At 49.6% G+C, this 23,361-nt stretch overlaps 1 protein-coding gene across 4 annotated transcripts in view; it reads left to right on the top strand.

Moving 5' to 3' along the window:
- The window catches only part of ABCC4 (ATP binding cassette subfamily C member 4 (PEL blood group)), a 246,336-nt gene that overhangs the window by 31,927 nt on the left and 191,048 nt on the right, over positions 1-23,361 (top strand). For 3 of the 4 annotated variants that reach the window (XM_082700685.1, XM_082700688.1, XM_082700687.1), the window contains exons 2-4: positions 10,382-10,492; positions 11,055-11,175; positions 21,327-21,551. In XM_082700685.1, coding sequence (XP_082556811.1) covers positions 10,382-10,492; positions 11,055-11,175; positions 21,327-21,551 — 457 coding nt within the window. Of the gene's footprint in view, positions 1-2,645; positions 2,767-10,381; positions 10,493-11,054; positions 11,176-21,326; positions 21,552-23,361 lie in introns of those variants that run through there. The other variant, XM_082700686.1, reaches the window with a different exon arrangement.

Genomic DNA, 23,361 nt, shown 5'->3' with positions numbered 1-23,361 from the left:
ATGCACATAAGCATGGGGGAGGGGTAGAGGGAAAGGGAGAAGCAGGCTTCCTGTTGAGCAAGGGGCCCAGTGCAGGACTTGATCCCAGGACGAGGAGACCATGACTTGAGCCGAAGTTAGAAGCTTAACCAACTGAGCCACCCAGGCACCCCCCAAATCTTTTTTTTTTTTTTTAAGATTTTATTTATTTATTTGACAGACAAAGATCACAAGTAGGCAGAGAGGCAGGCAGAGAAAGAGAGGGGGGAAGCAGGCTCCCTGCCGAGCAGGGAGCCGGATGTAGGGCCTGATCCCAGGACCCTGAGATCATGACCTGAGCCAAAGGCAGAGGCTTTAACCACTGAGCCACCCAGGCACCCTACCACTCCCCGAATCTTCAAATACATATTACTGCTATGCCAATTTTAAGGAATTTAATTAAGAATAAATTTGACAGATGCTTCAGTTTATATTAAATAAGGATATTAAAGTTTTTTAAAAGGTTGGTTTGAATTGCAATGTTTCTTGTTTTGATACAGTCAATTAGTGATAGGATGTTGAATTTTAAACTCTGATTATTGATTATGTGATTTATCCTTTTGGTGGAGTGGCAGTCTCAGAGTTAGGACCAAGCAAAGGGATGTGAGATTTATTTTAACGAGAGGGAAATAAGGCTGGGAGAGCAAATTGGGTCTAGTTTCCTTCCATGAAGGAATGTGGCTATTGTCTTTTTCTTTCTTTTTTTTTTTTTAAACAAAAGGTTTTATTTACTTATTTGTCAGAGAGAGAGAGAGAGAGCAAGCACAAGCAGGGGGAGCATGAGGCAGAGGGAGAAGCACACTCCCCGCCAAGCAAGGAGAACATTGCCAGGCTTGATCCCAGGACCTGGGACCATGACCTGAGCCAAAGGCGGAAGCTTAACTCACTGAGCCATCCAGGCGCTCCTTATTGCCCTTTTTTAATGTTTCTTTCAAGTCACATTCCTGACTGATTTCCTTATCTCCCAAAGTCCATCATCAACAAAGTGGCTTGAAAACTTGTACTGTTTCCCTTTTTTAGGGTAAAGTATAAAGTTCATTTGGAATATAAGACCTTTGGTTACCCCATTACCACACCAGACCCCATGCAGTTTTGAACCTGCTGTTCCTAGACAGTAGGTCTTTGCATATCTGGTTTTGTTTTCCTGAAAAATTCCTCTTTCTCACCTGGTCTCCTCCAAATGATTCTCCTGAATTTTACTCAAAAGCTTTGTCTCTTCCTGGTAACCCTCCCAAACCTCCTTTGAGGGCCTCCAGCTGTCCATGCTTTCCACTCGTCATGGTGCAAATGGTTCCTGGATCTGGCCAATGACTAGAACTGGCTGGGCTTGGTGGACCTTTGGAAAAGACCAACCAGTAGGGTTCTATCTTGGCTTACTCTGATTCAGCCATTGCATGGGGCTTTGCCATCTGTTGGTCTTGGTTTTAAAACTCTCCAGGTTGAGATTGGGATTTTGATATTTGGTCAGGGTTAGGACCCTTGGTGTAAGTCCCAGATGAGAGTCTCCTGATGGTCATGCCAGGCGCACTGTATGGCACAGTCTCCAACTTGAGCCTGTGTCTGCATCACCTGCGGGAGTTGGTAGGGTACAGAGGGCTGGCCCCACTCCAGAGCTTCTGACTCAGGGGTCTGCGATGGGACCCGAAGGTCTGCATTTCCAACAGAGATGCTGATGCTGCCGGTCTGGGGAGCCCACTTTGAGAATCTATGCTGGAGAGGGGATCAGTCACTGGTGAGTGACCTGAAAAAAGCCAAGAAGTTGATCTTCTGCAGAGCTCATGACCGCCCTTGTCATATCCTACTGTCAGTCTTCAACATAAATCCCTTACTTGTTGGACCTGGGCTGTGAGCTCCTGGAGAGGAATTGGGCTAACAAACAGAGAAATGGGTTTGTACCGTTCTTGTTTTGGTGGCTCTGGGATTGTTATCAATGCCCTGTGGTGACTGTCTAGGCCAACATTTGAAGGGAAGTGGCTTTTCTAGAAAGAGAAAAGGCTCAGGACAATGGTTCTGACCCAAGGGTTTTTGCCACTCAGGCCATGTCTGGAGACATTTTTGGTTGTCACAACTTGGAAAGAGGAGATGCTACTGGCATCTTGACAGTAGAATCCGGGGGTGCTGCTGGCCATTCTAGAGTACACAGGACAGGCCCCGTACCTAAGATGTGTCCAGCCCAAGGTCGGCAGTGCCAAGCTTAAGAACTCCTGCTTTTAGGGGGAAGGGGTTCCAATGAGCTAGTGTGGGTCTGACCGTGAGATCCGTGTGCCTCTCTTTTGTCCCTCACCCCAGGCCGTGCTCTTGGTCTCCTTGACCCTGAGAACCCCACTTCCCTTCACCCCTTGTCCCCCCAGCTCTGCCTTGGAGCCCCCAGTGACAGGCGGGCAGAATCTCCAGGGAAAATTAACCCAATGACTAATAATTAGCCACAGCTAAGAGTGCTTTTAAATGCATCCTTTGAACAATAAATGACTTATTTAATTGGGGCTCGGGCACTTGTTGAATGATTTACTGACCTCGGCTGACCTGCACATTCCCCTTTCATACCAGAGCTCACAGAGGGGTGTCTGAGTGTCCTCTGTCCCTGCTTCTTACCCAGGGGAGAGCCGTGCAGACTGGCCCACTCTGGGCCAGGCACGGGGAATACCCTAGAAAGACGGTGTCCTGCCCTCATGGAGCTCTTGTTCTAGAAGGGAGAGAGACAGAAAAAGTGGATTTTTTTTCTCTGAACATATAAACTGTAGTAAAGGGGTAAAGAAAGAAGAGGGAAACAAAGTGGGGAATCGGGGTGTGTTTGGTTTTTGAAGAGCAGGTAGCCTCGGCCTTGCTGTGGGGGTGACCGGGAGTTTGGGACCTGGAAGAGAAGAGAAGGTGCCATCGTGGGAGCAAATGGGGAAGAGTGTTTGTTCTCAGGAAAGGGAGCGGCCAGCAGGGACTTGGGACCACCGCAGGCGGAACACTGACCTGGGGGGGCCCGGGTGGGAGATGCGGCCGGTGAGCCGGGAGGGCCCCGGCACACGTGACCCCGTGAGGAGGTCGGGCATCATTCTGCTGCACGGGAATCACATGGCCTTGTGTTTTTAAGAAGTCATTCTGGCTTTTCTGTGGAAGGACCCGGAAACCAAGAGTGTGGGCAGGCGAGCCAGTGAGCCGCTGTGGTTCAATGAGACAGGCAGGTGGGGTCAGCAGGTCCGCGGGGGGACGAGCTGGTGGGTTGACTTGATGGGTTGGCTGAGGGGAAGGGAGGCATCCGGGGACGACTGGGTTTCCGGTCTGAGCGGTGGGCTCTTTGAGGTTGACACTTACAGAGCGGGGGAAGACAGGTTCGGCAGGGAAGTCGGGAGTTCCATTGTGGGAGTTAGAGGGGCTGCCTCTTGGCGTCCGACAGGAGGCCACAAGTAGATGCTTTGCTGTAGAAAACTGGGGTGTGGTGGGAGGGGCCTGGCTGTCAGCAGTTGGGTGGTACTGGAAGGCCGGGGATGGACAGCTGTCCCCTAGGGAGCACGAGGCTGCCCTCCAGTCGTTGGCTTGCAGAGTGAGTAAGGGGATGTCAGGTGAGGTAGCACAGCCATCAGTGACCCCCGCAGAGGTCCGAAAGACCATCCTTGATGTGTTCATAAGAGGAGTGAGAGGCAGGGGCGCCTAGGTGGCTCAGTCATTGAGCCAGGGCTCAGGTCATGATTCCAGGGTCCTGGGATCGAGCCCCACATCGGGCTCCCTGTTCATTGGGAAGCCTGCTTCTCCCTCTCCCACTCCCCCTGCTTGTGTTCCCTCTCGCTGTGTCTCTCTCTGTCAAATAAATAAATAAAATCTTAAAAAATAAAAAAAAAGATTGAGAGGCAGGAAGGTTCCAGAAGGATCAAGAATGTGAGCAGCTGCGGTTTGGGGTGCTCTTTGTGTTCAGTGTGAACATCACTTAGAATGATGCAAGGAGTTGGTGGGGGTAACGTGCTCTGCTGAAGTCCCAAGGAATGACAGAGTGACAGAATGTGTCTGATGTAGCAGTAATAGCAGGTGTGGGGGGTGTAGACAGCTAGGGGGCACAGGAAGAGCATGGGGCTAGAAAATGGAGTTGGGAAACTGCAGGGCCATTGCGAGGCTGCGAGGAAGCTGTGTCCCCAGGGGCCAGCCAGGGCTCTGCTTAGAGGGCAGAGCTGAGGGCACAGGGCAGTTTGCCAGTCAAAGGCGGGAGTTGCAGAGAGCTTTGGGGAGGGTTGGGAGGGAGGGCTGGGGCCAGGGGCCAGACTGTAGGTGGTGGCTTGGAAGGAAGAGCTTCCTTTATGGGGACAAAGTGTCCTCCTTTATGGGAGATGTGGTTCAACAGTTTGGAAACAGAAGTGCCTGTTGCACTGAACCGGCCCCTTGGCCAGATAATCAGGGAAGAGGCAGCACCAGGCACTCTCGGGCTCAGAAGGGGATCTTGGGGATGGTTGGATCATGTGGCTAGCGCCGGCCGGGCTCGCTCTCATGACTTCATAGGGCATCACCCACTGCTTGTCTCGTCCTTGCTAGTTCCAGCCAGTGGTGCTTTAATCTCTTCCCAGTCTTGGGGGCTGGTCTGCAGGAGCAGTGGCTTCCTCGTGATTCTTCTTACTGGTACTGAATTGTGTGAAAGATTTTTTTTTTTATAGAAGGGAATTAGGACGGTAATCCATGCGTGATGGTTGTACGGTCTCGGGTTGGTGGTGGTGCGGGGAGGTGTGGGGAGACGAGGAGCACGAGGACGAAGAGGTGTTGGGTCAGCTGGTAGGAGAGGAGGAAGACAGGAAGGCCAGCCAGTGAGCCCTGGAAGCTCCACAGTGGAGGTCGGAAGCCTCTGCAGAGTCCACAGCTTGGAGGGGGGATGGAGGGAGTCGAGTGAGCTGGGGGAGTGGCCCGTTTTGAGGATAGCTCACCTGCAGGGGGTGCTGTTCCGACCTTGCAACAGGTGCCTTCCCGTGCACCTGTGCCCAGGCTCTGTGACGAGCCAGGCTCTGTGTTTGGTCATGCAGGTGGCTAGTGGTATGTGAGTCGTCGTTGCCCCGAGGGGCTGACAGTCCTGCAAGTCTGGGACTGGAGGAAATGTCCCTGCTGTGTTCAGGGCTCTGCAGGAGGCAGGAAGGAGAGCGAGGAAGCTGGGAGGGAAAGGAAGGACCTTGGGGCAGAGCTGAGTTGCAAGATGGCTCATTCGGCGGGGGTCTGGAATTGTCGACTGAGTAGCCCTGGGGGTACATTGGGAGTCAGAGGTCTTTGACTCAGATCTACACGTCCAGGTCCTTACCTAGCTGGTAGCACAAAGTAGGCTCGCCATCGGATGGAAAAGAAAACCGTCAGAAAAAAAGAAAACCCCTTGTTGGTGTCTGTGGCGCTCAGCCTGGCTTTTTGGGATTCGGGCACTGAAGGGGGTGGGGAGGGTCTTTAAATCAAGAGCTGGGGTAAAAGAAGTTTTCTTAATTGAGTGACTTCATCTAAGTTATTAGAGCCTTTTAAAGGGGCTCTAATGTGATGTGATTTCCTAAGAGCTTTGTCGTAGTCAAGGCTGGTATTTGGTGGGTCTTTGCAGGGACCAGAGCAGCCTCACGTGGTGTTCTCCCTGTTTGCTGGAGGTCAGTACTGAGGGGTCCGATGGCTAGTTCAAGGTCATACAATGAGAAAGTTGGCACAGTCGAGGTTCACCTACAGCACATCCGGCAGAATTTTTTTTCTCATTAACTTCTAAAAAATGGTGGTAAAATACAGATAACATATGGTTTACCATCTTAACCATTTAGAAGTGCACGGTTGGGGTGGTAAGCTCGCTCATGTTGTTATGCAGCCCGTCTCTGGGACCCTTTTCATCTTGCATCAGTGTTTCATTAAGCACGGCGTCCCCGTTTCTAATGCTGTCTGCATTAGACTAAGGACCTCGAGTACGTGGAATCGTGACGTCTGTCCTTGGCGGTGGCACCATTTTGCATTTCCCAATGGCCGCAGGCAAGGGCTCTGCCACACCCTCGCCAAACTCGTTACGTATTTCTTTTTTGATAGTGACTATGCTCCTGTGTGTGAGGTTCTGTCTCACTGGGGTTTTGATTTCCTTTTCTCCAGTGATGAGCATTTTGTCCTCTGCCAGCAGAATTTCAGGGCAGAGTGTTATCATCTGGGTGCATCCCACTGCTAACTGCCTCAGCGTTTTCCACAGGGAAAACCACCCGGTACGGTTCAAACCTCTTTGGTGGGAAAGCTCACACGGATTGATGCTTTTGTCTGGGAGGGAAACAGATGCAGAGGTGTTGGCTGACCAGTCGTGGAGCTCCTGACCTTGGAGCGGGGAGCGGTCCGGGACCGCGGGGTCCCCAGTACCGTTGCTGGGGCTAGAGCCCAGCCTTCACCTCCTGGCCTGGGGTTCTTCAGAGGCACCAAGCTACCATAGCAAAACCTGAAGCTCAGTTTCTCTTTGCTTTCTTTGTGATTCATGGAATTCATTGTTACAACAGCAAAACATTCCTGAGCTGCCCTTCATTGCTGGTGTTCGGTATTGTGCTGGGGATAAGGCCCTGAATAAGAGAAATAGGAAGGAGTCTACTTTCCCGGGTTGTCGTCTGGCCTCTGGAATGTCCTTACTGGCAACATCGGTGAGATACTGTTTACTGCTGGGCTGTCTCTGCATTCATTATTGTCATTTCCGGAACATATAATCCATCTGTGTAGGGCTCTGTGGATCTCTGGTACCGTTGTTTGCTTTTCATAATTAGTAACTTGTAGAGCTCATTGAAATTATATAAATACCGTGGTGCACATCATGCGTTGACCCATGAGTTTTAACTTGATCAGTCATTCCCTAATTCCGCGGTTCCTTCTGTATTTGCATTCTAGAATTTTCCGTCCCTCCCGTTTGTGTGGCAGTAAGGATTCACGGATTCTTCTGTTCCTTAATGGTGTGGCTCATTGCTATTTATTTATTTGATGCTGGAAGTATCCCGGCTTTGTCTGGCTAGAGCCCTTCGAGCTGTCTCCTCTGGCCTTCGGGCACATCCTTGTGATTCCCAGAGTGCTTCCTTGTTTTATGGTGTGCGATGTTCCAGGCCCATCTTATACTTCTCTCTGCCTGTCCTGTGTTGGTGTCAGCCTGTGGAAGAGGCGCTGTCTCTAGGAATGACTTGGACCCTGCTCGCCCCTGGGGGCACTTTGCACCAGGCCCCCGTAGGCATTTCGCTCTAGCAGCTATGCCATTGGCCAGACCAGCTCTTGCGGTTTCCTGGGGTTGCAAGTCAAGTCTCAGCAACGGCCTTTAGGGAACTTTAGAAAAGAGAAGGTCTATTACTCACGGGTCCTACAGGGTGCAGGGCGTGCCTGGAGCGTGCCTGGGGCCCGCATGGGCCAGGTGCTGGGGGCACAAGCATGCATGCACACACACTGGGATCTGGGCTTCTGCCTTTAAAAAGATTTCATTTATTTATTTATTTGACACAGAGAGAGGGGCAGTGAGAGAGGAATGCAAGCAGGGGGCGTGGGAGAGGAAGAAGCAGGCTTCCCGCTGAGCAGGGAGCCCAATGCGGGGCTCGATCCCAGGACTCTGGGACTGTGACAAGAGCTGAAGTCAGACACGTTTAACGACGGACCCACCCAAGCGCCCCTGGGCTTCTGCCTTTACTCCTTCTGTCGAGGAGTGGGGTGTCTGGAGTTTCGTGAGTTCACTCTTTATTGGTGAATTTATTTATTTATTTATTTATTTTTAAAGATTTTATTTATTTATTTGACAGAGAGAAATCACAAGTAAGCAGAGAGGCAGGCAGAGAGAGGAGGAAGCAGGCTTCTCGCGGAGCAGAGAGCCCGATGCGGGGCTCGATCCCAGGACCCTGGGATCATGACCTGAGCCGAAAGCAGAGGCTTTAACCCACTGAGCCACCCAAGCGCCCCCTTATTGGTGAATTTAAAACGTAAGAGGGAATTAAAGCCCAGGAATGGAAAAGCCAGTGGCCAGAGGGTCAGTTATCTAGGTGAACGTGAGCGTCTTAAAAGAGGAGGGACCACTAGCTACTGTCTGGGTGGCCTGGCTCTTTATTTCATATGGCTGGTAATGTCTTCCTTGGAGACGGACATCTTTGAAGTGGCTGCCCCAGCAATCAAAAGGTTAATGTCAGGCATTTAAATTACAGTTAGGAAAGCTAATTGTTAGGGGTGCTCATAAACCTCCCCAACCTTGGAATCGGACATTTTTAGGAGACCTGGTTCCTTACTTAGGGAAGAAAGGTAGGAAAGTACTCAGATCTGGGTGAAGGGGGCCGAAAGGCTCAAACATCTAGTTACAAAATTAAGTCGCGGTGATGTCATGGATGACATGCTGACGATAGTTAATAATTCTGTATTGTGTATTTGAAAGTTGCTAAGAGTAGCTTTTAAGAGTTCTCATCATAAGAAAAACTTTTTTTCTACAAATTTTTCCAAATAAAGTGTTATATAAATGAGATCATACAATATGTAACCTTTGGGAGTTTTTTTTGTTTTGTTTTTTAATTTTTTATTTTTTATAAACATATATATTTGTATCCCCAGGGGTACAGGTCTGTGCATTGCCAGGTTTACACATTTCACAGCACTCACCATAGCACATACCCTCCCCAATGTCCATAACCCCATGCCCCTTCTCCCAACCCCCATCCCCGCAGCAACCCTCAGTTTATTTTGTGAGATTAAGAGTCACTTATGGTTTGTCTCCCTCCCAATCCCATCTTGTTTCATTGATTCTTCTCCTACCCCCTTAACCCCCCATGTTGCATCTCCACTTCCTCATATCAGGGAGATCATATGATAGATGTCTTTCTCCGCTTGACTTATTTCGCTAAGCATGATACCCTCTAGTTCCATCGGAAAATGGATTAGCGGTTGTCGGGATTTGAAAGTGGAAGGAGGAACTAGGTGGCTTTAAAAGGGCAACAACAGAGGCGCCTGGATGGCTTTTTTTGAAACTATGTATGGTTAAAAAAAAAAAAAAATCCAAGATTTAGGCCCCAGAATACATACATACATACACATATGTATATATATATATTTTAAAAGATTTTTATTTATTTCTTTGACAGAGACAGACCACAAGTAGGCAGAGAGGCAGGCAGAGAGAAGAGGAAGCAGGCTCCCCACTGAGCAGAGAACCCGATGCAGGGCTCGATCCCAGGACTCTGAGATCATGACCTGAGCCGAAGGCTGAGGCTTTAACCCACTGAGCCACCCAGGCACTCCTATATTATTTTTTATTGTGTTATGTTAGTCACCATACAGTACATCATTAGTTTTTGATGTCATGTTCCAAGATTCATTGTTTGCGTAGAACACCCCGTGCTCCACGCAATATGAGCCCTCCTCTTGATACACATCCCTCGGCCAACCATCCCCCCACCCCCTCCCCTCCAAAACTCTCAGTTTGTTTCTCAGAGTCCACAGTCTGTCATGGTTTGTCTCCCCCTCCTGATTTCCCCCAACTCCCTTTTCCTTTCCTTCTCCTAATGTCCTCCATGTTATTCCTTATGCTCCACAAGTAAGTGAAACCATATGATAATTGACTTTCTCTGCTTGACTTCTCTCACTCAGCATAATCTCCTCCAGTCCCGTCCACATTGATGGAAAAGCTGGGTGTCCATCCTTTCTGATGGCTGAGGAATATTCCATTGTGTATATAGACCACATCCTCTTTATCCGTTCGTCTGTTGGAGGGCGACTCGGCTGCTTCCACACTTTGGCTATCGTGGCCATTGCCGCTATGAACATTGGGGTACTGATGGCCCTTCTTTTCACTACATCTGCATCTTTGGGGTAAATGCCCAGTAGTTCACTTGCTGGGTCATAGGGTATACTTTTTACTTCTGGTATGTCCCTGCTTCTGGGACTTCTCAGTGGGTAGAGCTTTGTTTGCGTGTGTGTGTGTGTGCGCGCGCGCACGCATGTGTGTAAGCACGTATTCATTCCCTCCCAGTATCTCTAATGTAGACCTTCAAAAAACTGAAATGTAGTTGTCCTACAATGTCACATTCATTTCAGCTGTGCCATGTTGCCCTTTGTCAACTCCGTGGGTTGTGCTGTGCTCGCCCCAGCTGTGGCTGCCGTCTGCCACCACACACCACAATTACAACACTGCTGACTTGATTCCCTGTGCTGTACCTTTCCTCCCTGTGACTTAGTCGTGCTCCGTAACTGGAAGCCTGTCCCCCTTCCCCGAACCCTCTATGTTGCACACTCCCCCCACCCCAACAACATCAGTTTGTTTTCTGTATTTATGGATCTGTTTCCATTGTTTTTAGATTCTACACAGAAGTGAAATCATAGGCTATTTTGTTTTATAGACTTTTTTTTTAACCCCATGAATGTGGGATTCTAATTAGACAGATGCCTAATTTGTCTTAATTCTTCACAGGTGGCTGAACCCCTTGTTTAAAATTGGGCACAAACGGAGGTTAGAGGAAGATGACATGTATTCGGTGCTTCCAGAAGATCGCTCCAAGCATCTGGGAGAGGAGTTGCAAGGGTAAGCCCCAGGCGGGAAGGAGAAGGGTATGGAGGAGTGAGAATTTCTCCTAAGTGTGTGTCTCATGGTTTGAGAAGGTTTCTGCCTTCCCCTAGACCCTTCTGGAGCCTCCTTCCCTCCTGTTGTGCCCTGCCCTCCCCCTAGGCTGTCCCTGGACTTAGCCTCCTTTGGTGGCTCCGGGGATGACCTGTCTTTCCTGTGCTTTTGTGGCGTGGAGCTTGCCAGCCTCAAAGGCCCTGGACGCCAGGCTCTGTCCCCGGAGACGGTCTCGCCGGAGGAGGCCGTCTCTGCGCCCGTCTGGCTTCCTGGCCTGCGCCTGGCGCTGTTAGTCCAGCCACGCTTGGCCGCGACTTGTTTCCTGAGACTGGAACTTTTCCCCTCAAGGCATGTTTATTCTGGTGTTTCAGATTCCGCCCCACGAGTCTTTCATGGTAGGGGTGGGGGCCTGCAAACAGTTATCTAGGGGGAGGGAGGCAGCCCCCCGGGGCCCGTCAGCCGCCTCCTCTGTTCTGCCTTCTGGTTAGAGGAGCTGTTTCTCATCGCGCTTGGTGTTTCTCCGCAGGTGCTGGGATAAAGAAGTTTCCAGAGCTGAGAAAGACGCACGGAAGCCTTCTTTAACGAAAGCCATCATAAAGTGTTACTGGAAATCCTATGCAGTTCTGGGAGTTTTTACGCTCATTGAGGTAGAAGCTTTCATGGGCCCATGTGTTGTTTTCCTCGTGTGGGTGGGCACTGAGGTGGGCGGCACACTAGGGGACAGAGGCAAGTGACTTCAATGTCTGAGGAGAGCGCACATCTAGGCAATGTGATGCCCGTGGCTCAGCCGTTGTGCTCATCTTCAGGATGGGTGGATAGTCGGGGGGTGGGAGGCATTACTATTGTTCTTTTAACGAATTCAAAGGCCGTATTGTTGGAGGATGGGGCCCAGAAGTTTTATGCCCTGTTAGGATGCTGTTGGCTCTCAGTAAATGTTATAAATGCTAAGAGAGATCGTTGCCTGGCTGGCTCAGATGGTTAAGCCTCTGCCTTTGGCTCAGGTCATGAGCTCAGGGTTCTGGGGATCGAGCCCCGCAACTGGTTCTCTGCTCAGCGGGGAGCCTGCTTCTCCCTCTCCCACTGCCCCTGCTTGTGTTCCCTCTCTCACTGTATCCCTCTCTGTCAAAGAAATTAATAAAGTCTTAAAAAAAAAAAAAGAGTGGCCCTTGACCCAGAGAAGACTCCTCAACCTCAAGGAATATGTGCCCTCTGATTTGGAGGAAGTGAATTTGGGTCAGAGCCCAGAATAACATGAAACAGTTTATTAGGTGTTTAGCAAATTACAGTGAACTTGACCAGGCCAAATCTGATAAATGCTTTCCCCAAGCAGGTTTTCTTGTGTTTCCCTTTCCAGGGGATCAGAACCCCAGGCCCTGTGTCTGGGCTAGAGCTGGTTAGAGCTCTCAAGGGTGCCTTGTTCTCTGGGCTGCCCCCTTTCCAGCTGGACACGTGCTCTCAGCCCAAAACCCCCTCGGTGGCGGAGCTCTGGCTCCATGAATTCTGGAGGCTTCGGGCCCCACCCTATTCTGGTTTCCTGTCGCTGACTATTGGCGTGGATCGCTGCTTGGAAGGGGGAGCTTTGGTAGCGTGGCACGGCAGCTACTCTAGGAGTGATCTGGAATGGAAAAGCGAAGGCAAAAAGCCAGGAGGTCGGTGACTCCATTAGCCCGATGGGCCTCAGTCAGGCTTATCCAGCAAAATCGTGTTCTCCCGGGCACAGCGCCAGTGAGAGCCGTGAGCGCCTACTGGTCTGGGCTGTGTGGGCTGCTAGAAGGGTGCCTCCGCTCCACCTGGCTGGCCCCGCTCTCTGTCGCACGGTCATCCTGCCCTAGGGATGTTGATGGGCCTGTGAGTGTAGGAGAGTCGTAGGGGCGGGAGTTGCGGTTGCCGTGAAAAGGTGGTTTTAGGTGGAGAAGGGCGGTGAGTTGTCCTAAGTGTGTTTTGTTGGGCGTGAGGTGGGTGGGCTGGCTGGTTTGTCTGGTTAAAGGCTCTGTTGTATGGGAGAGCGGTGGGGAGGTGCGTGATCCCTGCCCTGTGTAACTGCAGCCAACCAGTCTGTCAGCCGACAGGGGACGGGTGGTTCTGGGAGAGTGAAGTTGCCCTGGGTGACAAAGGGGGTTGGCCAGAGGGTGGGGGCAAATACCTGGGACACCGAGCAGCACCTAGATCTGCCGTGGCTTGTCATCACAAGCCGGGTGGAGACGCAAAGCAGCGGGACTGTCTGGGGGCGGGGGTGGGGGTGGGAGAGGGGACAGGACACCCTGAAGCTGTCCCAGCCTGGCTTTGACCTGTGTACTGATGTCCCAGTGATGGTGTTTCTATGCCGTCACTATAGGTCTCCATTCGAAATGCACAGGGTGACAAGCTGGGGTTTATTGTGGCCGGTGGGGGCGGCATTTCCGAGGAGATGTGGCTGCTGACCTTCCAGAGCAGAGTGCCCGTGGAGTCGGCTTGTTGCGCGGCCTCGGAGCCTGGGCACGTGCCTGGGGCCCATGTACCGTGTCTGCTTGGGCGTGGGCAGGGACCTGCGTCCTTGGAGTCTGGTGCTGGATCGTATCTGGAGCAGGCCTGCCTCTGCGGCCTCTGGTTCTCTCCTTTCTGTTTGCTGCCCAGGGCTGAAGAAGCTGAAGGTGGCGGCTCTCAAAGGGTGGCCCTTGTGGCCGCGTTTGGACTGAGCTTCTGGGTTTCCTCGCTGTTGTGGGCTGCTACCTACGTGTATTACACTGCACTACACTCCATGTATATATACTCTACTTCGTGTAGTATTACTACTACTGCCAGCTGCAGAGGCGGTAGAGACATACTCGGTGGTAGTGTTGCTGGCGGCTGCAGAGGCTCGTATTCTGTAGTCATGGCAACAACAGTAGTAGTTCCTACGAGTGGTAATAGCACTATTAGTAGCAATTTCGGCAGGGGCTCGTTCTCCTGGTGGTGGCGGCAGGGGCCACTAGTGGTGTAGGGCTGTAGTAATAGTAGTAGTGTAGTAATGAGTACTTGAGAAAGCTCAGAAACTGCTGCAAGGGGGCAACCCGGCTGACTCCACAGGTCAAACATCTGCCTTCGGCTTAGGTCTTGATTGTAGGGTCCTGGGCTTGAGCCCTGCATTGGCCTTCCTTCTCAGCAGGGAGTCTGTTTCTCCCTCTCCCTCTCCCCCTGCTTGGGCTTATGCTTGCTCTCTCTCTCTCTCTCTCAAATAAATAACTTTAAAAAATCTTAAAAAAAAAAAAGATCTACATGTGGTAATACTTTCATTCCTTTGGGCAGCTCAGATGAGAGGGTGAGTATCGCTTTTATCCGCACTGGAGGAACGAGGCTGCGTAGTGTCAGGTCGTTCCAGGGAGTGCCCGGGGTCACACAGAGCACGGAGGACAGAGCTGCGCCGCGGGTGCTCCGACTCTAGACCACGAGCCTGACCGCGTCCATGACTGGTAGCTCACCCGGTGGCAGGAAGGCTTGCCGAGAGCTCAGACTGCAGGGTCTCCGACACGTGCATCTTGAACTTGGCTCTTGCATGAACGTAGGATGCTAAGAACTCCCTGGGCAGGAAGTCAGACCGGGACAGTAAATTTGGGCAGAGCTCTGGTGTCGGTGTCTCCCGGCCGCTGGAGGTGGCTAGGGCGGACACCCGCGGGATCTTTAAGTGGGCCCGGAGACTTCAGAAGGTCACCTTCTACTCTTGACCGTCCCTTTGTGGATGCAGGTGGGGCCGCCCTGGTGCCCGAGTTCGTAAACAGCCCCCCATGTGCGGAAGACCCCGTTCTCGATGAGCTCCTGGAGACTGACCAGGAGGAAGCCCGGGGTCTCTGGTGGGACTCCGGTGATCCAGGCAGAGGTGGAGCTCTCTCTGTTGTGACTCGCAGGTGCCCCTGGCTCTCCGAGGAGAGATGGTGGCTGCAGGTCTTGCGTGGGTTTGCACTTGCTGGGTAAAGATGAGGACCCCAGGTCACCAGTGTGTGGGCAAGCCCCCAGACGCAGGGCGTGCTGCCGGCCTGGGGCCGCACAGTGACAGTCTGGGGTGGAACCCAGCAGGGTGGAGGGCACAGACACCCGGTGTGGGGATGCTGGGCTCCTACCCGGAGGACACTCACCGCTTTGTGCTGTGACGCAGCCAGTATCTCGGTGGTTTCCACTAGAAAATGAGATGGTGGCCGTGCTGGGTGTTCCCATTGTGTCTTTATTTATTTATTTATTTTTAAAGATTTATTTATTTGACAGACAGAGATCACAAGTAGGCAGAGAGGCAGGCAGACAGAGAGGAGGAAGCAGGCTCCCTGCTGAGCAGAGAGCCCGATGTGGGACTCCATTCCAGGACCCTGAGATCATGACCTGAGCTGAAGGCAGAGGCTTTAACCCACTGAGCCACCCAGGCGCCCCCTCATTGTGTCTTTGAGAGGATACCAGGGCTCTGCGTTTCGGTGGCTGGCACTCTGGTAGCCCACGGTGTGAGAGTGCAACCAGAAGTAAACCTTGAATTTGTTTTTTAATTAAAAAATTTTTTAAAAAAATATTTTATTTATTTGACAAAGAGAGACACAGTGAAAGAGGGAACACAAGCAGGGGGAATGGGAGAGGGAGAAGCAGGGAGCCCCATGTGGGACTCGATCCCAGGACCCTGGGATCACGACCTGAGCTGAAGGCAGACGCTTAACAGACTGAACTACCCAAGTGCCCCTAAACCTTGAATTTTTTCTGGCAGCAAAAGAAGTCTGAAATCCAACAAAATTACTCTGGTTTTTCTAGACTCGCCTGTTGGCACAATGCTGTTTTGGAGACATGAGAAATGATTTTGTACACTGGAGCTGGTAAGGCTCTGTTGCAGTTCAGAATCACTCTGAGGTGCCGTTCCGGGTTTTCAGTGGTTAAAGGTAGTTTCCGCATTTCATGGGTTGCGGGCTCGTGTAATAGTTGATTTAATGAAGCAGTTTCCCATTTTGTGATCTTTCCTGCTGCTTGTTGGCCTTCGTATTTTAGGTAGTGGAAGATCTAAACTCAGCGGTAGGATTTTCTCAAAAGCTTGCAGCTCGCGGATTATCCGCAGTTTGCAAGCACTGGAGTGTTCCCAAGCAACGCATGGGCAGGGCCTTCCCAGGGTGCTCCTGGCAGCCACCAGTGGGGAGAGGCAGGGCGATGCTGGCGGGGGCGAGGCTTTGAAGGTTGGATTTCAAAGGAGTGAACATCTCCGTCCTGTGAGAACTGAACGCCTGTGTGGCTTGCAAGAACAAGCTCTGAGCCGATGTTGAACGCGGGGGCGTTCCTGCGGGTGGGCACCAACGGGGCTGGAGCAGCCGGCAGGCTCCCTGGGTGCCCGGCCCCTGTGTGCATCTCCGTGGGGACAGAGCAAGGGTCCTCCTGCCCAAAGCTGTGGGGGTGGGGAGAAGGCGCCTGAAGGCTCTTTACCGGGCAGACAGCAGCAGAGACTCCCTCCCCACACAACCTGGGCCCTTCTCTGTGACAGTGACTTGGCCTTTGTCTGGGGCCACTTTTGTCAGTGGTTTCTGGTCCAGGTAGAGGCTGCAGGGAGGCAAAGGTTTATCTTCATCTGCGGGCTGGAACTCAGCTGCTGGGCAAGAAGTAAACCAAATCTTTTTGAGTCGTGTCTCCACCCCCCGCCCCATGTCATTTGTGCTTCTCCTCAAGGCTGATTGCTTGAGTGTTGTCCCAGGCCTTTGTGGCTTTCCGTCCCTACTGGGTTCCAGACTCCCTTCCCCTCTCTCTAACCCAGAGGGCTGAGGAGTGGCTGCTGGTTGCATTTAACCATTCAAAATGGTTAAATTAAAAAAACAAACAAAAAAAAAACCAAACCAAAAAACTTCTGGCAACTCCTTAGAAAAGTTGGCTTTATGAGCAACTTTTCTCCAGAGCTCCTGTTCTCCGATGGTTGCCTGTCGGGGAACGGTGGGTTTTCCAAGCCGTGTGCAAAACCGGCCTCTGCCTGAAGCGTGGACTGGGCCTCATCTTGGGACTCGCCTATAGTGAGCGTGAGCTTAGTTTGTACGGACTGCGGTGCTGGTGTTCCGACACCGTGGGCTCGTGCATCCCATCTACCTGTCTCTGGATCCCTCGGAGGTGCACCAGGCAGGAATTTCCAAGGATAAAGATACAGCGGCACAGGAGGGCATGGGTGGTCTTAGGTCATGGGACGTGCAAGTCACCGGCCTGGTTTCTGAAGCAAAGTGTTCCGACTGCCCGACGAGTGCCTGTTGCCTTCTGCCCTGACTCCTTCTTCTGCCAGGGCCACTGCCCACGATGGGCAGAGAGCTGAGAGGAGGTGTTTTTTCTCTGACAGCGGTTCTGTGTTACAGTGTCCACTGCTTCGTACGTGTTCACACACTCGGTTTCTCCCCCACTGCCTCTGTCACTTTTTAGGAACACTTAAAAATACAAACCTAGAATATGATGGAAGGATAGCAGAGTATGCCTTCCCAGAATATGCCACTTTGGGCTACAGATTATTTTGTGCTTATTAAACAAGTTTTGTTTTTTTTAAACTGGGCTCCATGCCCAGTGTGGGGCCCGAACTCACAACCCCGAGGCCAAGAGTCTCATGTTCCACCTACGGAGCCAGCCAGGTGCCCCTGAGCGGATTGGTTTTGAGAGGCATCAGTCACAGAAATTCTGAAAACGGAGCCGAACCAAGGGGTGTTGTCCCTTTACCTTTCTGTAAGGGACAGTTAGTTTTATAAAGGAGACCTACGTTTGTAAGAATGTCTCCCTCTTTGTGCCAGGCAGACGACAGTGGCTCTGAATCCCAAGAGAGTCCTGTCAGCAGAGAGCTCAGTCAGTACAGTCAGCCTTCCCCGTTTCCCATGATTTTCGGGTTAAACACCCCCATGGCGGTGGCTCTGGCCCTGGGGGTTACTCCGTTTTCCTGGGGCTCTCCCGAGCCAGAGGTAAACCTGTTGATAAACTTGTGTTTGTTTCTCTCCTGTGAATTTGTCTTTTATTACAGAGGTTCTCAGCCCATAGCTCAGAAGGGTTGAGGGGAAATGGCTCTTCCTCCCCTGCGGATTAAGCTTGCCTGTCCCCCTAAGCCAGCCTCCGTGGGTATCAGCCCATGACCGGTCTTGACCCTTCTATACCCCACTCACTCTCATGCTTCCCAAGAGTATTGTCAGGCAGTTCTTAAGTGCTGCATCATTTTATCTCTCTGTCATTTTATTTTATTTTTTTAAGATTTTATTTATATGTTTGACAGAGGGAGACACACACACAGAGAGGGAACATGAGCAGGGGGAGTGGGAGAGAGAGAAGCAGGCTTCCCGCTGAGCAAGGAGCCTGATGCGGGGCTCGATCCCAGGACCTAGGGATCATGGCCTGAGCCAAAGGCAGATGCTTAACAACTGAGCCCCCCAGGCGCCCCCTCATCTGTATTTTAGTATGTGTCTTTAAACGGACTCTTTCCACTATATAATCTAAAGCTATTATTATGCATAAATATTAACACTGATCCTAGAAACCGTCAGTATCTAGCTCACCTTTCTTTTCTTTTCTTTTCTCTTCTCTTTTCTTTTCTTTTTTCCCCTTGCAGTTTGAATCCATATCCAGATCAGGTGCATTTGGTTGGCAGTGGTTGTCTGGGTTCCTTTCCATTCTCTCTCACTATAATTTTATTTATTTTTGCAAATTAAATACTCGACTCCAAGTTGTTTGTCCTGGAGAGATTCCCAGAGTCAGGACATGGCCCATACCTTAGGCCCTGTGTCATGGAACACGTTCTTCTGGAACCTTAAATTAGTGGGTAGATCTAGAACCTGGGTCCGACTCAGTTTTTCCCCCCTTCCCTTCTCCTTTGCTGATTGATTTGGTAGGTCTGCTGGTGGGCCTCGCTGATTAGGTACCTCCTGTCTGCTTGTCTTTCTCGTGTGGGGATGTGAGGAGTGCTGTTCGTGATAGTTGCGCAAGAGCTGTTAATTGACTGGACAGTCACAGAATGTGGGGGTTCTCATCCTTCCTCTCTTCATTCACTGCTTTTCCCCTGTTAACCTTACACATAGAACTTCCCACTTACATTACCAGCAAAAACAGATTTATTCAGGAATGGCAACCCGTGGCATTCTGGGACAAGCAAGCTCTGGCCAAACCGTAGGCCATTCTGCCCAACGCTCTTTTATGGGAGAAAGCAGGAAGTCGGGAGGGACTGTTCTAAACAGGCCGACCTTTTGGCTGTTAGGTTTGATTCCATCATTTTCTCTGTCGGATAGCTTCTTTCTGTTTCCTCTGCTTGCTTTCTTTTCTCCTGGATCAGGCGTGGTGGGGTTGGGTAAGAAATGTTTCCACTACATGGGGCAAGTTGTGGCATCTAGCCGTGTAATAAGTTACCCTAGTAAGAAGCAAGAGTAGAGTTCAGACGTCTGATGTTTCAGGGAGCTGAATGCCCAATGCTTCATTAAGAAGGACTTGCTTCAGAGACTCTGAAACTCTGGTAGGACCTTGAACCAAGGCGTGTTGTGGTATCATATCGGACTCTTCTAAAAACCCCTTATGGTTGGGGTACCTGGGTGGCTCAGTGGGTTGAACCACTGCCTTTGGCTTGGGTTGTGATCTCGGGGTCCTGGGATCGAGTCCTGCGTCGGGCTCTCTGCTCGGCGGGGAGTCTGCTTTCCCTTTTCTCGCTGCCTACTTGTGATCTCTCTCTCTCTGTAGAATAAATGAATAAAATCTTTAAAAAAAAAAAGCCAGCCCCTTATGGTTTTACAATCAAGAAGAAATCTTGTGAAGGAATAATAAAGACCGTATTCTCAGCTGGTTTGTGGGAAGAATCTTGACCGGGCAGAGATGACTGTCAAAGGTGGGCGTATTTGCTCACGTAGCTTTTGACCTCGCTCCTGCTCTCCAGAAAGTTTTAATATGGTTACTTTAAAGTTTAATAATACATATTTTCCTGGTTTTATTTCTTCGTAGTTGAGGGTAAGGATCAAGAATGGACAGAAGAGTGGGGAGGTGGGGGTCTCGAGCTGGCATTACTCTTTAGTGAGTGTGTCTGATTGGTGGATTATTAAGTACTGTTAGCAGAAAAATCCCAGTGTTTGGGGGATAATGCCCTGTCTTTATTTTGTGTTCTTTTTTTTTTTTTTTTAAGATTTTATTTAAAATCTTTTAAAAAAGATTCTATTTATTTATTTATCAGAGAGAGAGAGCACAGGCAGACCGGGTGGCAGGCAGAGGCAGAGGGAGTAGCAGGCTCCCTGCTGAGCAAGGAGCCCGATGCAGGACTCGATCCCAGGACGCTATATTCGGGTTGCTTTCATAAACTCAGTGCTTCTTGGGACGAAAGATGGGGCCTGCTGGACACGCAACAGTGAGCCTTTGTGTTCTTGAGATCTGATTGTCTTCCGTGAGCAGCGTTTCCTTGTAGTACAAAAGGGCCATGACCTCCTGAAAGGCGAGGCTGATGGTGAAGGTTGCCAGCGGGTGTATGCATGTCTGTGGTGTTGGGGTTCATAATGTCACACCCATCTCAGGGATGGGAACCGCTTTCTGTCAATATCCTGAAGGGGCACTGGTTGGTTGAGGAGAAAATGCATGTTACCTGCGTCTCGGGTTTGGCTTTTCGGGGTTCCCTTGCCCTTCTGTGCTGTGGGTTCCTCCGGACAGACGGAGGAGAGCCACCAGAAGTGAACCTGTTGGTTGGTTGCCACGTCTGCGTTAATAAGAACAGGTTGCCCAAGAGGAGATGTTTGTTTCAAAGTGGAGTTCTTGAAAGATTTCCAAACTTTTGGCATTAGTTGAAGTGTGGCGGAAGGTCTGTGTGTTTACTTTGGGTGACATGTATTTGCACTGAGTGTTTGGCATTCTTTGATGGTACCTGACAAGAGTGGATGTAGGTTGTGGGGTAGAGAGGCCATCTGGCACGGAAGGGCAAGGGTTGACGTTTCTTTGCCTTTCGTTTTAGGGCAAAAAAAAAAAAAAAAAAATTTTTTTCCTTACGTCTTAGTTTGGGAGGTAAGTAAGCCCCAGCATTTCCTTAACTCAGTGGTGTAGGATTTTAATTTTTTGCTCTGGGGGAGGGAAGCGTTCCTGTTAAAATTCTTTAAAACCAACACCTGCGATGTATGGCTTACGGCGAACCATGGATGGCATTATTTTGAGCTTGCCTTCTGCTGAGCTTAATTTTTGACTCCAAGGCAGCAGTGCTCAACTTCTAGGGATAGATATCTTTGAAAGCAGAGCCCCCTGTGACTGAGAGCTTGGGAGCCTCTTGAGCCTGGTCCTGTTTCCTTACTCCAACCCACGTTGGAGGCTGGACTCCATTCTTTTGATCTACTGACACGTGGAATTTGGGGTTGGGCTCAGGTCCGTGTTTGCACCAGTGTCTCTGTTCCCCCAGAGCCCTTCTAATGCAGAAAGGAGGTTGTAAGAGCCTACCTCCCGTGAGCGAGCCATTCGTGACTTTGCTTTGGGCTGGGATGTTGATGGCAGAGACCCAGCAGGGAGCCAGTGAGCTGGGCTGCCCACCTCTGAGCGAGCACACGCCACATTTTTCTTTTGCCATTTTTCCTTATTCATCTTGGGCCAAGTGTTCTAAACACAGGTTGCAATATTCATCAAGCACCCACAGTGACCCCAAGCACAGCAAACTAAAGCTTTAAAGCTTTTGCACTTAGAATTTTGGCTTAAGGTTAAACTATTATCTGGTTGTCTTACATAAAAGAAGAGTTCTGTTTTCTTTGGGGATTAGTGATGAATGTAGCACTTTGTTAAAATGCCTTTTTAACATGCTTGTCATAAACGCAAAGCTACCTTCAGAAAAACTGGTAGGACCTGTATTTCTAATTACAGCTTTCTCCTTTCCTTTTAGGAAGGCACCAAAGTAATCCAGCCCATATTTTTGGGGAAAATTATTAATTATTTTGAAAACCATGATCCTACTAAGGCTGTGGCTTTGCACGAAGCCTATATCTACGCCACGGTGCTGACTGTCTGTACGCTTATCCTGGCCATACTGCACCATCTGTACTTCTACCACGTTCAGTGCGCGGGCATGAGGCTGCGCATCGCCATGTGTCACATGATTTATCGGAAGGTAAGTGTCACTTGGTGTCAGAACGCCTGCCTCACCCCAAGTATCAAAAGGATTTTGGGAAAGTTCGTAGACTAAACATTTTGTAAAAAGGATCTCTGTTTTTATGTATTTATTTCAGCGGGGGAGGGGCACAGGGGGAGAGAGAATCCTAGGCAGGCTCCACGTGCAGCACGGAACTAGATGCGGAGCCCCTCGCAGGGTCAGTCTCAGGACGGACCCTGAGGTCATGCACCTGAGTCATAATCAAGAGTCACACTCTTGACTGACTGAACCACCCAGGTGCCCCCCGGAATCATTTATACCTTACCAGAGAAGCTTGTTATTTATAGCAGGGGAATGTTTTTTTTTCCCTTTAAGTAACTTTACCTATACATGATGGAAGTTTCCTGTTGTGATCAATAGATCACATCTGATCTATTGTGATAGATCACAACCCCTGCCTTTGATCACATTTGGCCACAGGCTGTTGCAAAATACTCTACAGGTAATGGAATCTAATGAAAAAATAAGTATCAAAAATAAGGATCAAATTGATTTAGGCATGAGAAATTTCCAGTGTCGTCATGCCTAAATCTCGGAGTTGTATTTATGGAAATTTTTTTGTTGTTCATTAACACTTTTGTTTACATCAAAATTACATTTTACAAGGGACCGTCTGTGAAATTGGATCTGTAAAATTAAATCTCAGAGAACAGATTGTATTTGAGAAAAGGAATAATTGTATTTTTTAAACGAAGCATTTAACCCTGTTCAGTGTAATTGTGTTAATTAAAGGAAAATATAGAATCCATGTCAGACACATTCACTGTTCTGTGGTTATGTTTTTTTTTTTTTTTTTCAAGATTTTATTTATTTAGGGGGAGAGAATGAGTGGGGGGGGAGGGGTGGGAAGGATGGAGGGAGAGGGAGAAGCAGACTCCCCGCTGGGCAGGGAGCCCGATGTGGGGCTCGATCCCAGGATCCTGAGATCATGACCCGAGCCAAAGGCAGACACTTAACCCACTGAGCCACCCAGGCGCCCTGGTTGTTTTTAATAGTATTAAAGAAAATAGTTGATGTTTGGGATGAAACTTAAAATTTTGCATTGTTTTTAGTAATTTTAGAGAGAACTTATGTTGTACTTTATGTTGCTTTCCATTTCAGTTATTAGTTTAGGCACCGTGTTCTTCTCTCTTAGTATACATTGTAGCTGTTTCAATAACAAGACCCGGTAGATGTGGTCAGCATTTTTTATTGAGAAATGCCATAAAATTCTTCCATAGTTCACCCTGGTCTGAAGTATCATGGAGGGAGTGAGGCTTTCAGGGGTCTTTACCAAGGAGTTGCCATAGACAGAAGAAGTGACAACTGGATAGCTCTCTATTTTGGGCCGTTTGCTTTAAAAACAAAAACACTCCATTTTAACTCTACTGTATACTTGAAATTTACTAGGAGAGTTCGATTTTAAGCATTCCTGCCGTACACAAAGAAGGATAAGCTTGTAGAGTGATGGATATATTAGCTTGGCTCTAGTACTCATTTTTCAATGTGTATCTGTCAAAATTTGACTTAACTATATACAATACTTTTTAATTAATTAATTTTGGGGTAATCTTTACACCCAATGTGGGCTCAAATTTAAGACCCCGAGATCAAGAGTCCCATGCTTTTCTGACTGAGCCAGCCAGTGCTCAATATATACAATTCTTATTAAAAAAAAAAAAAAAAAATCCTTATTGGAAGTTCAAGTCAAACATTTAAATTTAAAATATTGTTTCTTTAACCTAGTTGCTGCGTATCTAGAGCTTCTGTTTCTTAGGACTACTTTTCT

Source organism: Mustela nivalis, assembly GCF_964662115.1.
Source record: "Mustela nivalis genome assembly, chromosome: 15".
In the NCBI taxonomy this organism is placed as follows: Eukaryota; Metazoa; Chordata; class Mammalia; order Carnivora; family Mustelidae; genus Mustela; species Mustela nivalis.
The sequence above is the reverse complement of the archived record's forward strand: the minus strand, read 5'-3'. Positions and strand labels throughout refer to the sequence as shown.